The sequence below is a fragment of the Sarcophilus harrisii genome, chromosome 3 (genome assembly GCF_902635505.1).
Source record: "Sarcophilus harrisii chromosome 3, mSarHar1.11, whole genome shotgun sequence".
In the NCBI taxonomy this organism is placed as follows: Eukaryota; Metazoa; Chordata; class Mammalia; order Dasyuromorphia; family Dasyuridae; genus Sarcophilus; species Sarcophilus harrisii.
Window position 1 is genome coordinate 556,908,830 of NC_045428.1, and position 17,629 is coordinate 556,926,458.

Consider the following 17,629-nt stretch of genomic DNA (forward strand, 5'->3'; position numbering starts at 1 on the left):
ACAGTCTCAGTTTGACAAAAGCCACACCCATTCAGTGATTAAGGCTACATGAGTAAATGAGCAAGAAAGAAATGGGGATAGAGGTATTAAGAGATCTGAGCTTTTCTGATACTTTAGGAAAACTTGGGTTGGGGAGGTAGGTGGCTAAGGATAAAAAGGGGATTGAGTGTCCAGAGTCTGTTAAGTACCCTTAGGAATATCCAATCATCCTGATCTATTTCTGACCAGTGGACCCAGATGGCTCTGAAGGGGAAAGTGAGTCAAATGACCTTAGAGCCCAGCCATACCTCGCTTAAATCCAATTCACTTGTATGTCATGGAATCACCTCCCTGATGTCATAGTCCTCCTTGAGTACAAAGGACAGACAACAACAATAGTCACAGTATACCCACTGCTTTCTGTAGTCACCCAAACCACTTTTGGTCAACTCTAATCATTAGAAGATTCCCCTTAAATCAGATCTAAAATTGCCCCTTTGAGTCTTTCACACATTGCTCCTGATTTTGCAATCTTGGGGCAAGTAGAGTCTTTATGATTGCTCTTCCTTGGCCATTCCTTCTTGTGACTTCCCAAAGGACCAGTTTTGGCTTTGTTGATCACTTATTTGGTATTGTTGGTTTCCAATTTATATTTTTCTCATCTAATTTGTGCTTATTTGGGGATTCATCTATTGATTTTCTAATTTTAAAAAATATGTATGTGATCTGTCTTTGTTTATTTTGTTAATGTATGTTCCGAGATGAGATTTTCCCCTGAGAACTACTTTAGTGTACCTCAGAAGTTTTGAAATGCAGTTTCATCATTATTATTCTTTCATATAGTTACTGTTTCTTTGATTTATTCTCTGACCCATTCATTATCCATAATATCCTCAAGTCTTCATTTAAGTCTGAATCTTTGTGTTCCCTGTAGCAATTCGTTTTTTCCTGCATGGTTGTCTGTAAAGGAAATGTTTAGCATTTCTGCCTTTTTTCCCCCTTAATATTATGTAAACTTTCTTTGTTCCTTGGCACATGGTCTGTTTTTGTAAAGATACTCTTAGGTATTTTTAATGTACAGTTTTAATGTTCCTGTTCAAAAGACACCTTCTTTCAGCTTAAGTTCAACAATTTCCTCAGTTCTATACTTTCTTTTTCACTCTTCAAGATTTCTTTTCTCCAGGCTGAACATCCCCAGTTCGTTGACTTGTTCTTTGACCCATTCATTATTCATAATATCCTCATCTTTGTGTTCCCTGTAGCAATTGTATTTTTTCCCTGTATGATGGTCTGTAATCATTTTTAAATGTTTCTATTCAGAAGACGCCTTCTTTCAGCTTAAGTTCAACAATTTCCTCAGTTCTATATTTTTTTTCATTCTTCAAGCTTTCTTTTCCCCAGGCTAAATATCTCTAGTTCCCTCAAGTCCAGTTCTCTCACCACTACTCTGCCCCCCTCTGGACACTTCCTGTACTGTGCATTCAGAATCAGACAGCATCTCACATATGTTTTGACCAGGTTTAAAATAGTGGGACAATCACCTTCCATTTTCTGTATATTCTAGTTACAGACTGCAGAATCTTTTTTTTTTAATTCTAAAAAGCTCTGACATTCTATGCTCTAAGGTTTTTTCCATAAGGTCCCCTCCAGTTTAGCCAGCCAAATTTCGAGTGAGCACTTTTGGATGGGGTTAGGTTATGGGGAGATTCGGACGTGGAGTGATGAGCTCCAGAGAGAGAAGAGCGAGTGAGGATACTCTCTGAAGTTCCTTCCAACTTGAAGATTTTTTTTTAAAATTTATCTGCATAATAACCAGTATGGCAATTTTATGAAGCTACTTAGAAGACACAGAGTTGCCATCCTTTTGGTGACAGACAGATAGGACCGGAACACCGGAGGAGGGCTGAGGGAGGAAAAGCACCGAGGAGGAGGGATCTGTCTAGTTGTGGTTTATGTAACAATAACGCAGGCGGTGTCCTGAAGGGATATGGAGTTTGGAGATCCGGTTGCCCGTCGGTACTAGCTTTCATTCATTCCCCATCTCCCGCTGTGTTCAAGGTTCTGAGCTAGGCACCCGGGGAGAGGCAGAGGAGGGGGGCATACCGAGTACCGTGACACTTACTCGTAGTCCGGCCACTTGGAGATACGCTCTACCGAGGTCTCCTTAGTTGGGGTGAGGATTGTCCGGGGAGGCCGCAGCTCCCAACGGGGAGGGGCAGAGGAGGGGCGAGGGCACGCTGTCTGGGCGGCTCCCTTGGGGGAGGAGGGGAAGCTGTTGGGGGGTCGGGCGGAGGCCGGGGCGGAGCCGCTCCTAGCTTCCCTGTTCACTGTCCCTCCTTGCCTTGTCTCTTCCCTGGATTCTCTGCAGACGAAATCTGGCTTGGAGGCTCCCCGTCTCTGTCAGTCTGGGAAAGCGGCGGCTGCAATCTCTGCTAACAGCCCGGAGGGGCCACGGGCGGCAGGTATGTGAGGAGGCCAGAGAAACAGGGATGGGAGGGAATGGAACGGGAGGCCAAAGGAGGGGAGCCGGGGTGAGCAGAGAAAGGGGAGCGCAGGAGTGGAGTGTGCCCACCAGCAGAGAAAGGGGAGCATAGGAGCAGTGAGGGTGCCCATGGTCAGTAGCCTCGAGGGGTCAGAGAAGGACGCCTGGCGCACATCTGGAGATACCGTAAATGAAGATCAAAGGAAAGGCGTCAGTGGAGAAAGCTGAGGGTGCAACAGTGAGTTTAAGAGGTCGGAGGTGGGGGTAGAGCCCAGACACTTCTGCTCAGCTTGTGCACTTGGAGATCCTCTCCTGAGGTCTCCCCAGCTTTTCCCAGAGCACCCAGCTGGAGAATGAACAAGAAAGAAATGGGGGCAGAGGCTTTAAGGGTTCTGAGCTTTTCTGCTACTTTAGGAAAACTCGGGTCGGGAAGGTGGGTGGATAGGGATAGAAAAGGGATTGATTGTCCAGAGTCTCTTAGCTATCCTTTGGAATAGCCAGACCCTAAACTTACCAGGGATCGACTCCTCAGAGAGTAGTCTTTCGGGAAGTAGAGAGATAAAGGCTTAGATACATAGAGCCCTTAATATTCATAAATTCATAGACATTTATGTCAGAGCTGTGGAGACCCTAAGTACAGATTTAGCAAGGAAAACAGGACTCTAAAAGACCAATTTGTCCAACCATCTTATTCTAATGGTTGAGAAAATGGAGGGTCAGAAAGATGAAATCACACAGTTAGTTAATCTGGGTGACAATGTAATACACCTTTCTATGTACAAGACCCTATTGTAGTGGCCACACTGAGAAGGCCTAGGTGGGCCTCAAGCCTACTCCCAGGGGAACTCCCTGAAAGAGTAGAGAAATCTTACAGAAGAAACTCTGGTACTTGGGAACTGTATATCCTAGGGGGTCCAAAAAGGCCCCATGATCTTTTTCCTAGAAGATGAAGAAAGCTCCTGGATGGGAAAGGGGGCTTGGGAATGGGGATGAGGGGTTGTGAGAAATGACTGGGAAGTGAGTGTGACTAGTTAGTGTAAAGAAGTGTTAGTCTCAAGGTTCCTGGTGTGAGACATGTTTCGCTTCACTGAAGCCTCCATGTTTCCTTGGGCCCTTTGTGGCTTGGCTCAGAACACTGTGTCCTGGCTCAGAGAGAAGATAGGGGACAGAGCATCCCTTCTTCCCTGGGACTAATGCCAACTTTATGATACCTTGGCTGAGAAGGCCGCTTCTCTCTAGAATCTGTTTTCTCCTCATTGACCCTGTTGTGTCTATCTTGTGTCCCCAAAGGAGAATGAATTTTGGGGAGCTCTTACAGGTTGATCACATGCTCACTAATCAAAAAGACCTGCTTTTGTTTTTGTCCCTCAAATGATGTGTGATCCTCTGCAGCTCTGTTAGTCTCTCTGTGCCTGAACTTCCTCATCTTTAAAATGAGAGTAATTTACTTCTTGGAGCATGTTGTAATTAGAAACCAAGAAATTATTATTATTTGACTTTCAACAATCTGAAATTATTAGAGAAATAACAATAATTCACATATGTGTACATTCATAGCAGAAGTTTCAAAAAATCATTTCTATTTGGTTTTAGAAAACACTGTGGGATTTTTTTAAAAAAAAAGCATAACAGGGGGCAGTTAGTTTGGTGCAGTGGATAGAGCACCAGCCCAGAAGTTAGGAGGACCTGAGTTCAAATTTAGCCTCAGACACTTAACACTTAACACTTCCTAGCTGTCACACCTTGTCACACCTAAGTGACTTGTAAGGCAAGTCATTTAACCCCGATTGCCAACCAGAAAAAAAAAAAGCAATACAGACTAAGTTCAGCATGGAGGTAAGGCAGATGTTAGGTGGTAGGAGAAAGCTAGTCAGGCATTAAATACTCTTTGCCATTTAAGAATCACAGAGTGTCTAATCAAAGATAACTGAGAATTGACTGAATAACCAGTTTCTCTTTTCCATATCCCAAGAAATTCATCTTCCTCCTTAACTACCATATCCCCCTTTGGGATTCTGGATATCCCCTTTCCCAGACCCCACCCTCTGTATGTATTCCCAAGTACAGAAGCCATATTTACACCCTGCCTCCCAAGGCCTTACCTCAGTAGAAGCCTTACATAACTCCCAGTTTTTCATGGGCCTACACCAAAAGTCCCCTTGTATCCCCTTCAGGGACCCTGTGTGTAGTCCAGGGAGCTGCAAGCAGAGATTTTACAATAAAGCAGGACTTTGGCATGGAAACCAAGATTTGTGAGCTAGGTAGGGAATTCATCAAGAAGTAGGGACATTTGAAGGTCTGGAGATGTCAACAAGTAGAATCTGGACAGGAAAGTAGGAGCATAGTGGTAGCCCAGTGGGGTGGTGGAGGAACAAGAAATGTATCAACTCGGGGTTCTGGATCCAGATTCAGAGAAGGTACCAAGAGATGGGGTGTTTTCTGGAGACAGCTGGGCTTCAAGTGAGCACCAGGAGAGGGAAAGAAAGTAAGAGGAAGAGATTTGCTCTCAAGGGTAGTTTGTTAAGGACAGAGGCGGCTTCCACAGAGCACAGTGGAAAGGGAGGCAAAAAAAAGATAGGGATTGTAGAGGGCCAGGGCTGAGTTCTCCACTGGGGTGGGATTTCCTTGTCCGGGAAGCGGAGAGATACATTTTGGAACAGCAGATTCTGCTTCCAATGGTCACTGGACTGTGGGGGCAATAACTGGGGGCTGGCCTGGGGAGGGAGGGCGAGAGCTCCCTCTCCGTGTTGGTGTCTGGGTCAAAGTTCTGGCTGTCTCAGGATGGCTTCATGCATAAGTGCTTTCTATGTGTCTACCCCATAGTGCCAATCCTGGAGCCTTGCCAGAGGCAGCCGCGGCATTATCAGGACATACTGAAAAACTTTGCTTTAAAGGATAAGATAAGCCTTTTATTAGGGTGCACAGAACATTTAGGACCTCAAAAAAGTAACAAAAGAATTTTTCAGGAAGAGAAGAGAAATGATTAGCTAGAGGTCAAGCAGGCTTGTCTGTGACTGCCTGAGTTGAACTGTAAGCTGTCCAGGACAAGGTCATAGTCAGGTCACCCAATACTTAATAACGTGGCCTGAATGGGTGACATTAACACAGTCCCCAAATCACAAAGTCCAAGGCATTTCTCCTTTTAACCAAGTAAATAGGAATGGTGTCCAAGGTCTAAGTTTGAAGGTTGGAGAGAACTTAAGATTCCATCAAAGCAAATCCCTTCATTCCAGTGTTGTTCAGTTGTTTCTAACTCTTGGGGATCTCCTTTGGTATTTTCTTAAGATATGAAGTGGTTTGCCATTTCCTTCAGCTCATTTTACAGATGAAGAAACTGAGATAAATAGGATGAAGTGACTTGCCCAGGATCACTCAGCTAGTAAGTGTCTGAGGCCAGATTTGAACTCAGGACTTCCTGACTCCAGGTCACTATCCACTGCACTTTCCTACCTGCCCTTCCTTTTACAGATGAGGAAAGTGAGACACAGAGCTGTTAAATAATTTTTCCAGAGTCACAGAGCTAGCAAAGTGTCTGAGATAGGTTTTGGAGGTGGGCCTTCCTGATTTCCTAGTCCCCGTGCCCTCTCCACTGTTCCAAGCTGACCACCACCTAAGTAATGGTGGGAGAGTTGGGTTTGGAGTTAAAGGACCTGTCTTTGAACACTGGTTCTGCCACTTTATAGCTTATGTTTCTGGCATTAATGTGTTAAGTATTTATCTGCTACCTGACAAGCACCAGGAATGCACCAAAAACGAGTTTCTGCCATCAGAGAGTTGACAAGGGAGTGTGACATAGTGATTGGAGTCTAAAGGATTTGGATTTGAATCCTGTCCCTGCCATTTGCCAGCTGTGTTATTTGGACTGAGTCTCAGTTTCTTTAGCTTTAAAAGGAAGGGAGCTGGGCAAGATGACTTTCACGATAGAGCCTTCAGTTCCTAAGAAGAGCACAGCCAAAGGCTGGGATACCAAAACAATATTTCCTACCACCTTGCTGCCTATTGATCAAAGGGTATTTAGGCAGTGCAGAATGCTAAACTGTGATCCACCTACTCCCCACATCATCATACTACCTGTGGCAGGATGGGAGAGGCTATTTGGAACATCCATTATTTTTGATTACCTATAATCCCCTCGGGGTTGGCTCATCACCTAGGAATCATTGATATTCCAGTTTGTGAGCTGGCTTCTGTCTTGGGCCTATATATAGGCTTCTGCTAATTTTCAAGGTTGTGGGAATCTGGGAGGACTTTCTGAATGGGCCCAGTGAGCTCTAGACAGTGAACAGTGCAGTTATTTAACACTTGAGGGATACATTTGATCACAGTATCTTTAGGAAGTCCAAATCTTGACAACATCTCTAACAAGCCTCTGTCTCCATCCATTCCCATATACCCAAGGTTTTCCACTGAACCAAGGTGAGAATGTCCTGGAATCAGAGCTGTTGGTATTCTTCAAGGACCCTAGGGGGTTCAGTTGATGCTCCAAAGCTACCAGTGACTTAAGTCCTGAGGGAGAATTGAATCCTTTAAAATAATACCAACACAACCCTCTCTAGGGGTTTGACATTGGTATTTGAAGCCTATCCCACTTGGAAGGCTGTAGGGCACAGCAGAAAGAATGCTTGTGCTGAGCATTTGTTTCTATCACATGGGGGAGGAGGGGGTATCAATACAATTATCAACAGTGATTCCAGAGACCAGATGATGAAGCCCACCATCTACCCCCAGAGGGAGGGGATGTGCCCGTAATGCAGAATGAGACGAACATTTTTGGATATGGAAAACATGATAATTTGTTTTGCTTGATTGCATTTATTACAAGTTTTCTTTCTCCACCCTCCCCCCCCCCATGGGGGGTTTGGAGACAAGGAGGAAAAAACACTTGATAATTCGGGGGGGGGGAGTAAAAATGGGGGAGCTGGACAGGATGATCTCTCTAAGTTCTATTTTTGTTACTAATTTACTCTCATTTGCATTAAGTAGATTGGAGAACACTTCCATTTTCCTAATCTCGCGGAACACCTCCATTTTTCCTAAAATTCTGTGAAGAGAGTTTTGGACTGAGAGGAAGCCTGGAGGTCTGAGAACGGGGGACTGTTTACTTTTGACTGCTGGGTGATCTGGGGTAAGTCACTTTTTTGGGGCCTCAGTTTCTTCATCTGTACATGAACCCAATGACTGTGGTATCTGCCTCCCTAGACCTCTTCCTGATGTGAGGGGAAAGGATGTGAAACTCTTTTAGGGGAATCCCCAGAGGCTAGGGGAGTGGGAATAGGAACCTCTAGACCAATTCTTTAAAAATGGTGGGGGCAGGTACTAGGGCTGTTCTCAGCCCCACCCTTTAGTGACATCACACAGGACATCTCTGATCCCTGGAAACCCCTACCCCAGCAGGCCTACCTGTCTTGTAGCAGTGAAGCATCCTAGGAAGTTACCCATTCCACGGGCAGAGATCGCCTGCCCCAGGCTTTCGAGAACCCTTCCCTTTCCCTCAGGTGACCTTAGCATGCTTTGGAAGTTTTATCAGGATCCAAGGGCTGGATATCCTGGAAAACTGCCCATTCCCTTGGCAGAGATTATCTGCCCTGGGCTTGAGAGAACCTTCTTTTTATCCCCAGGTGATCTCAACATGCTTTGGAAGTTTTATCAGGATCAAAGGGTGGGACATTGGGCTAGTAGATTTATTATATTAATTGCATGTCCCAGAGCAACCAGGCTTCAGCAGTCAGACTTGTTGATGCAGGTTCCGAGGAGGCATCCAGATGCTTCCCCCATCGCACCCATTGCACCCATCACCTCATGTCTGGTGTCCATCCCTTATGACCTCCTTTCGACCAAGTCAGAGTTCATTTCACCAGCATCTAGAGATGGGGCATGGAGACCAAGTAAAGATCTGAAGGCTTTCAGCAAGGAGCCTCTCCTTCCTGAACAGCCTCTCACTGTTCTCTTGGACTTTTTCCTGGGAGAAGAGGGAGAGGGAGGAGATCCTGAGATGTTTACTGAAGGCCCAGAAAGATGAGAGCCTGAGGTGGGTGTGGTTTGCAAAGAAGGGCAGGGGGGTGGAGGGCTGTGAGGGAAATGTGTATGTATGTGTTGGGGGGGGGGTATCATTAAAGCTTAGGGGATAAGTTGTTCTTACACTTGAGAGTTAGAATCTAGTCTACTGCCTCATTTTACAGAGAAGAAAACCCTGAGGGAAGAAATAGCTGCCCAGGGTTCCACATTTAGTCAAAATTAGTAAGTAGCAGAGTTTTGATGAAGAACTCATGGCAGATGTAAGATGAAGAAAAATGATTTCAGAGAATAAATATACTGACAAGTAGTTGTGTTTTATCAGTAACAGGAAATGAGATTATGGTTTAGGGAAGAGCCTTGCGACTGTGAACTCAGAGCAAAAGTTAAGGCCCTCAGAGAGCTTGGTCCTCTTGCCTGGGGACAGAACAGATGCTCCAGAAATTGCTTAATGTTTATAAAACAACAGCTAAAAGTCATCCAAAGTAATAAAAACAAACTAGGCCCTTCAGTGTTTGGGATGAAGAAGCCAAGTTTTCTAGAGGGAAGGACTTATAAGTCTCAAAGCATAGAAGGAAGGTGGAGAGGTAGGATGTTGAAAGGCAAAGAGAAGGGGTATGGAATCAAGGGAATGGTAGGTTTGGCTCCTAGCTGTCACCCCTGCTGTCTGAGTGACTGTGGGCCAGGAGCCTTTATTTGTGAAACACGGGCATTGTTACACTATTCTTGCATCACAAAATTGTAGGGAGGAAAAGGCTTTGTTCATCTAGCAGAGCTTTAGAAATGTGAGTTGTGGTTTCATCATCACCACCATCATGATTATGGGGTCTGTTTTCTTGTCTGGCTTTTGTTGTCTTCTCTAGGCTTAACTTCTCTGAGTCTCAGTTTCTTCTTCAGTAAAATGAAAGGGCTAGATGATCATTGAGATGGTTTAAAAATGTGCTCCTATGAATTTTTCCTACTGTTCTAGGAACTCTGAAGTTTAGGGTTTTTTTTTTTTCTAATTTTTAAAATGAAGTGGTTGGACTAGGTAGTTGCAAAGATCCCTTTCAGTCCCTACATTCTATTTTCTAACACTCTGTGTCCTAAGGTTCCTTCCAGCTCTTATATTCTCTGTTCTAAAGACCCTCCCAGCTCTGACATTCTGGGTTCTAAGACTCCTCCCAGCTCTGACTTCCTTCCTTTGTTCAAAACTTCCTTTCTACTTCACACACTGCATGCTCCAAGATCTATTCCAAACATGACATTCTCTGTTCTAAGGCTCCTCCCAGCTCTGAAGTTCTAAGGTCTAGTCCGTCTCTGACATCCCATGATCTGAGGTCTCTTACAGTAACAACACTGTTATCCTGAAATGCTACCTTGTTGTAATTTGTAATTTTCTTGATTGGTGGAGAATAGGAGGCAGGAAAGGGAATAAAATTGGGAAGAGAAAGTGGTGGGTTTAGTGAATTTGACTAAGAGAGGAGGTAACAAATTGTAACATTTGTTGGAAATTAGTTTGTAGAAGGCACCTCCCTAAAGGCTGAATACAAAGAAAGAATGGGGATGCATGAGAATAGCTAAGAGAAGTTTCTTTGATATAAAATGTTCCAATCCAGAGAAACAGCACCACTAATTCTAAGTATCAGATTACAGACCTAAAGACCTAAATTTGAGGAATTATACAGGAGAGGTATAGATTCTAGGCCTGGGAGACCACAGGATGATGTCACAATGGTCTAGCCTGGAAATTTGGCAGGGGGATGCACTGATATGGAGAAGATGACTCTTCTTTGATTTTGAACTTATTGCCTCTGAGGTACTGAAGGAGTTGGAGATGCAGGACTGGAAATAGATGGCTATTTCAGAGAAGTGGATAGAGGTAATGATTGAGGGAAAGAAGTCATAGTGGCTTAGAGACAGAAGAATAAAGGCCAGAAGAGTCTTGAGAGTTACTATTTGAGAGATGGGAGGAGGAAGAAGGGAAGCCAAGCGGAGAAAAACACAAGTGACACCAGAGGGGCGGGAGAGTTTTTTCTAGGACAGAGTAAATATGAGTCAGCGATGTCAGATGCTGAGGATGGATGGAGATGAGGTTGTCTGTCTTCCTTGATGAGGCTTTCTCTGTGTGACCAGAATATTCTACCTCCTCATCTTGGGGGATCCCTAGTTCCATTCAAGGCTCAGTTGAGGTGTACTTTCTCTGAAGCCTTTTCTCATCTTCTGTTCCTTCTCTTAAGTTTCATTTTTTCCCCTAACCCTCAAAATTACATCGTTGGAGTTAGAAGATCTCGGTGGGAAGCGTACCTGTGCTTACTACTTGGGTGACTTGACAAATCTTTTAATCTCTTCTGTTTGAACTTTTTCTGTAAAAATAGTAGAGGTAGATCAGAGGGCCTCTTAAGGTCCCTTTCTGTTTCTAAATCTGTGGTCCTCTTATCCCTGCTGTATCATTTCTCCACTAAAGTATAAGCTTTTTGAGGGCAGGGACTATTTCTTTATTGTTGCTGTGTCCCTAGATTGTAGTAGGTAGCTCTGCACATAGGTGCTTAATAAGCTTTTTGAATCGATTTTGTACTGATAGGGGTTATACTGTTTTTCAGATAAAATGTAATCTCAAAGGTAGGGACTGTTTTTGTTTTTTTGTGCATACCCAAGGCCAAGCACAATGCCAGGGCACACAGTAGGCACTTATTAAATGCTGATTGTTTGAAGAAGCTTGTTGGATTTGGCACTTGTGAAATCCTTGGCCTTTGAGATAGCTATCTGCCTGATAATGTAAGCTTTTGTATTATTCAAGCATAGTGACTGGCACATAGTGGACTTGGCCAACAGTGGGTATTTAACAAATGCTTGTTGGCTGTTTGAAGAGACCATAGGATTTGGGGATGAGGTCTTCAAGAGAGCTGTTTCAGTAAAATGGTCAGGTTGATCTGACCTAAGGTATTGAGGAGGGAATAAGATCATAGAGGAAATGAACTGTTCTCCTTTGTCAAAAGAGGATAATGACCACTTTGACCACTTTTAGGGCTATTGTGTTTTGGAAACCTTGAAGTAGCAGAGATGGAGGGTATTTTCATGATTGTTTAATTTGTTCATTTTCCACAGCTCTCTGCCCTCAGCCCCCACCATGGCCACAGCTGTAGCCCAGAAGCTCAGTCGCTTCTTCCCCAGTGTCCGGCAGCTGGGACAGATGCCCAGGCTCCTGGGGGAGCTGGCTTCCCCCCTGCCAGACAGCACTGTGGGCCGGGCTGAGGTGCCCCGCCTCTTCTGGAAGCCATATATCTACTCAGGCTACCGGCCCCTGCATCGCACCTGGCGTTTCTACTTCCTGAGCCTTTTCCAAAAGCACAACGAAGCCGTCAACGTCTGGACCCACCTGGTGGCTGCCCTGGTGCTGCTCCTGCGCCTGGCATGCTTTGCGGGCACCGTGGACTTTGTGGGCGACCCCCACGCCCGGCCCCTCTTCCTCATTGTCCTTGCCTCTATCACCTACCTGCTTTTCAGTGCCCTGGCCCACCTCCTTCAGGCCAAGTCTGAGTTCTGGCATTACAGCTTCTTCTTTTTGGACTATGTGGGTGTGGCCGTGTACCAGTTTGGCAGTGCCCTGGCCCATTTCTACTACGCCATCGAGCCCGCCTGGCACGCTCGTGTGGCAGCCATCTTCCTGCCTGCTGCCGCCTTCCTTGCCTGGTTATCTTGTGCTGGCTCCTGCTACACCAAGTACCGCCAGTTGCCTGGGCTGCTGGGCCGCATTTGCCAGGAGATGCCCTCGGGACTGGCTTATGCCTTGGACATCAGCCCGGTGGTGCATCGCATCTATGTGGCCCAGGCCCTGGGCCAGGAGGACCCTGCTGTGCTCTACCACAAGTGCCAAGTGGCTTTCTTTCTTCTGGCGGCCGCCTTCTTTTCTGCCTGCTCCCCCGAGAGGTGGTTTCCCGGAAAGTGCCACATCTTTGGGCAGGGCCACCAGCTGTTCCATGTCTTCCTGGTGCTGTGCACACTGGCTCAGCTTGAAGCCGTGGCCTTGGACTATGAGGCCCGGAGGTCCATCTACGAAGGGCTCCACCGCCGTGCCCCCCACAACTTCTCAGCCCTCTTCCTCCTCACTGTGATCTGTAGTGTTCTCACGGCCCTCTTCCTCAGCCACCGTGTGAAGCAGGAGCTCAATTGCAAAGAGGACTGAAGGGGGGCAGTGAAAGGGTGCTGGGTGGGGAGGGGGGAAGGGCCTGGGCCCAGCGCCCAGTTCTGGAGTGAGGAGAGCAATCAGACTATCTTAGAAGCCCCAGTAAAGTTGTTTGTGACTGGCCGTTGGTGAATCTTAAGTGCCCCCTCCCCCACCCCCACTCCCCACCTCTGCCACCCAATGCCCTCCCCTCCCCCCCTTTTTGAAGGGGTTTGAAAGGACAATAGATCTGGACTATAATAGGAAGACGGGCTATGAGGTTTTAGGATGCTAGGACATTTGTCTCCAGTTAACTAACCCTAGTACCCCCTTCATCTTTTCTATCCTGTCATATATGCATTACTCATCCATCTCTTTTTCTATGAAGCTAGAAGAAAGAGACTTGTAGGAGAAGTGAATGTGATTAAGTTGACCACTAGAAGGTATGTTGATAGTTCCTCCTCCCCCCTTTTCCCAGATTCCTTTTAAGTGAGATGTCTTTAGCATGTGGCCCCTGTCTCTTGGGCAAAGGGGCATGCAACTGGTTGGCAGGTTAGCTCCCAGGCAAAGCCCAGGGTTCTTGAGATTAACTGGGAGATGGAAACAATTGGTGGGTGGGTGGGAAAGTCAAATGGATTTGAGGGTGTGCCCAAAAGATTCTTGAGTGGTCTCAAAGCTCAGCAACCCTCAGTGGTAAAAATGAGGTGGCTTCCGATTCTTGGGATTGAGGCTTTCTTTTTGGGGTGGAATACCAAACCTTCCTTCTCTCCCAGCAAATCTTGTGGGCATTTTTCAGCTACAGAAGATGCCCCAGGATGTAGTTTGGAGCAAACAGAAGAACCATAAATTAGTGAGTTGGAGGGCTACGTAATAGCAATACTGTGTTTTTCCCTGTGGCCCCCCTTCTCCCAAATGCCCACCCTTTGAAAACCTTTGTTTTCTGCTAAGGCAGAGGGAAGGGATCTTTGTGCAGCCTCCTCCAAACCACTCAGAGACTATTCTTTTGATCCAAAGGTGTTTTCTTTTTGGGGGTTCCAGGCCAAAACCAGAAAATAACTTAAGAATAGGTCTGGCTGGCCTAGCCCACCTCTTAGCTGCCATGGGAGGGGGGGACCTTGGAGTTCCTTGGTCTGGTCCTCAGATAAGACCTGGCCCCAGGTCTTGCCACTCTGGGCTGAGTGAGGCTGACTTCTTCCCAAGCTGGGAGCAGTGGGGGGTGGGGAATGTAACCCCTTTAATCTACCTTCCTCGTTGAATGAGGAAATTGAGGTCTAGAGATAACATATTCGTCCAGAGTCTCATGGCAATGTAGTTACATGATTTAGGTTAAAACTCAGGTTCTCCGATGCCCTTTCATGACCCGACAGCTGTCTGCTTGCCCTTCTTCTAGAGAGGGTCTCACATCTTTTCTCTGAGGCCTCGAGAGCTGATCCGAGGGCAGTATGGGGGGCATAAAGCCGTCCCTGGGAGGCGGGAGACCCGGCACTCTGTGCGGTAGTGTGGAAGCCTGGGGCAGACAATGCCATGAGGTCCTCAGACTAAATAAACTTGCCGGACCACAACTTCCTGCCTCCTGCCTCCGCCCTCTGGCCAGCAGCAGCCCCATTGAGAAGTCCGGGAGGCCGGAGGGAAGGAGCCAGCCTGGGGTCAGCCCTTTCCGGAGAAGCTGGCTGGCCGGGCAGCCTGGCCAGGACTGTTGCTTCCGTGATTTTCCGGGCCTTAATAAATATTCACTGAATTTGCATTCGTTTCCAGGCTGGTCAGAGCTTTTCTCCGGGGAAGGATATTCCTTCTGAGTCCGGAGCCGGCCTGGGTCCTGCCGAGCAAAAGGATCCGCATACGACCCAGACTAGATTCTGAGGCCGGGGATCAAAGCCGGGGATCCAGGCCGGCCTGCTAGTGGGGAGAGGGAGGGGTAGGGGGGCCGGACATCACACCAAAGCTAGGGAGGAGGGCGGAGGACCCTTTGGCAGGCCCCAAAAGGGGGTTCCGGGGTAGGGCCGGGGGGGGGGCCCCAGGGGGGGGGAAAAAGGGGAGCGTTTTTCCTGGTCCCGGGGCCCCGCCCATAGGGGGGATCCAAACTTTTTGGGCCCGGTAAGGTTTCGGGGGGCCTCTGCGAAAAGGGGCCTTTCCCCCAGCCCGGGCCGGGGGGGGCCCCCCAAAACATAAAAGGTGGAGGGAGGCCTGGGGGGTTTTGGGGAGGCCGGAAAGGAGAAAAAGGTCTCAGGGCGGGGCCCCCGGGGGGAGGCCCAAGGAGGGGAGGGATTTCCTTCCCAAAACAAATGGGAGGGAGGGTTGGGGGACCTGGGGGGGGACCCTAAAACGGGTGTGGGAGGGGGGGCGAGGCCTGTCAGTTTTTTGGGGGGAACAACCCGGGTTGGGTTTCCTAGGGGGGCGGACCCAAGGGGTTGGGTGGGGGGGGGGCTGGGGGCCCGGGTCTTGGGGGGGGGGGGGGGCCAGGAATGGTTTGTGGAAGGGGGGCTAACCCAGAACATTTGGGTTGGGGGGGCGAGGCCCGAAGGTATTTGGGGGGGCGGGGCTGGGCCTGGGGGGTTTTGAGGGGGGCGAGGCCGGACAAATGTTGGGGGGGGAGGCCCAGGCAGGGGGAGGGCGGGGGAGGCCAGGAAGGGTTTTAGGGGGGGGGGGACCAAGGGGAAGGGGGGGGGGGGGGCGGGACCCAAAAGCGGGTTGAGGGGGGGCTGAACCCCAAACCGGGGTTTTAGGGGGGGCGGGAAAAAAGTGGGGGGGGGGGCGGGGTGGGCCAGAAGCAGGGGGAAGGGCCCGAGGATGGGAGGTGGCCGGGGCGGGCCGAGGACCTAAGAATCGGGGGGAGGAAGGGCCGGGCCCGGGAGGTCTTGGGGGTTGAGGGGGGCTGGGGGCCGGGGAAGCGGGTTGGAGGGGCGGGTGGACCGGGGCCGTTGGTGTGGGGGGGGGTGGGAAACCCCGGAGGGGTTTTGTGGGGGGGGGGGGTGGGTTGGGGAAAAGGGGCTGGCCTAAGTGGGTGTTTGGGGGGGGAACCAGGAGGGTTGGGGGGGGGGGGCCCAGGAGGTGTGGTGGGGGGAGGGGCGAACCAGGGCGGGGTGAGGGGGTGAGGATGGAAGGGTTGGTGGGGGGGAGGGGCTAAGGGAAGGGGGTTTGGTGGAGGGGGGGCCCAGAGGCATGTGTTGGAGGGGGGGAGGAAGAGAAGGGGGTGGGGGGGCCCGAGGAGGGGTGGGGAGGGAGGGTGAGGAAAGAAGGGGGGGGGAGGGGGGGGGAAAGGAAGGGGTAGGGGCGGATAGGACCGAGAGCGGTTGGGGGGAGGGGCGAGGAAGGGATTTGGGGTTGGGGAAGGGGCTGAGGACCAGAGGGGTGGGGAGGGACGGGCTGAGGGGAGAGGTGGGGAGGGGGGGGCGAACCCAACAAAGGGGGGGGGGGGGGCTGAGGACCAGGAGAGGGGTTGGAGGGGAGGGGTAGGCCCAGGGGGGAGAGGGGGGAGGGGGGCCCAGAGGTCAGTGGGTGGAGGGGGGGGGGGGAGGACCCAGAAATCAGTTGTTGTGGGGGGGGGAATTGGGGGGGGGAAGAATTTGGGGGGGAAAGGGGAAGGAAGGGATGAGGGAGTGGGGGGGAGAAAGAATTTTGAGGGTGGGGGAGGGTAAAATTGGGAGGGAGGCCTGATGGGAGGGGGAAACCAACCGGGCCCCCAGGGTAGGGGGGGAGGAAGGTTTAAATGGCCCTTTTGGGCCAGGAAGAGAATCGGGGACCGGAGAGAATAAACAAGGGGAAGATAAAGATTTTTTTTGATTCTGGGGGATCTGGTAAATTAACACCGTTTACGGTTTTAAAGTGTATTACATATGTTATTTTATTTGGTTCTCATATCAACTCTGTGAAGTCCGATAGTTCAAGGATTATTAGCCCATTTTGCAGAAAACTGAATTCAAGTTAAGTTGATTTTATTGATGTCACAATTTCGTGGGAGGAGGTCAGGAATGGAACTGAGATTTGAACCCCACGTAGCTTCTGCAATTCCATTAATTATGTAAGGAGGTGAAAACTTTAATACTTAACACATTTAGACCAACTTTCTTTAGAAAGAATTTTTGTTTTCAGAGGAGTTAATCATCACCTGAAGGTTTGAAAAGTGCTGCTTTATTATGACCCTGTAGGTAGTAGCAAGTAGTATTATCCCCAGCTTACAAATGAGAAAGCCAAGATTTACAATAACTTTGAGTTCTTTTGTTTATAGAACAAAGAAGCATACTTTACAATGAAAGCATAGTATAAACTCTTAAGTATGAGGGCTAGGACTTTAGTTCACAAGCCGTTTTTTATATTTTTTAAAGTTTACTTAACTTAGAAAATTACTTCCCAGTCCTGCCCGGAAAACTTATAGGAACCCTTAACATGTTCTTTGGGAGGGAGATTCCCCATTCTAATGTCACTGGTTAGATAAATGTGTAGGTAGATGAATATTAAGCACTCATTATATGCTGGTTTTGTACTAAGTATTGGGGATATTAATATAATTGAGCAATACAAACTTTACCTACCTTCAAGGAGCTTATATTCTAATGGAGGAAGATCACTTTTTGGAAAGTTACTTAAGTTAGGGGGAGAGAATACCCTGAGAGTGCCCTTTTTAGGAAGTTGAAGTACGAAAACTGGAAACCTGCTTTGAAGGTTCGATGCGGCCCTTCAAACTTTTAAAAAAAGAGGCCCTTCGTCCCTGACTGTTGGAGGGGACTATGAAAACAAAAACTTTTTTGTGGGCCTTTAAAAAAGAAACTTAAGCCCTGGGTGAGGGGGATGTCCTTGACGATCGGTCCACAGGGAAGTTTGGAGGACCCGGAGAGGTCTGATAGAGAAAATATGGAAGATATAGACGGAGGATCCTGGGGTAACAAACTTATTTAGGGAAGGGACAGAGTCTGTTGTTCTGGTGAGGAAGTGGTAGATTAGAGATGGTGTTTGAGGTAGAAAAGTTGCAGTGATGAAATGGCCAGGAATTGGCTGGGATGTAGTTGGGATTGGGA

At 48.3% G+C, this 17,629-nt stretch overlaps 1 protein-coding gene across 8 annotated transcripts; it reads left to right on the top strand.

Annotated features, from left to right (window-relative positions):
* The first annotated feature begins 1,657 nt into the window (after positions 1 to 1,657).
* Positions 1,658 to 12,762, top strand: PAQR7 (progestin and adipoQ receptor family member 7). Of its 8 annotated transcripts, none has more exons than XM_023499828.2 (4): positions 1,658 to 2,037; positions 2,348 to 2,441; positions 7,445 to 7,586; positions 11,561 to 12,762. In XM_023499828.2, exon 4 carries the CDS (start codon positions 11,583 to 11,585, stop codon positions 12,636 to 12,638), a length of 1,056 nt encoding a protein of 351 aa, XP_023355596.2. In that variant the 5' UTR covers positions 1,658 to 2,037; positions 2,348 to 2,441; positions 7,445 to 7,586; positions 11,561 to 11,582; the 3' UTR covers positions 12,639 to 12,762. The 8 variants fall into 8 exon arrangements, with proteins under 8 accessions (XP_023355596.2, XP_023355594.2, XP_031818409.1 ...); XM_023499826.2 differs by having other exon boundaries at positions 1,658 to 1,995; XM_031962549.1 differs by lacking the exon at positions 1,658 to 2,037 and adding an exon at positions 2,052 to 2,152.
* Positions 12,763 to 17,629: the final 4,867 nt, after the last annotated feature.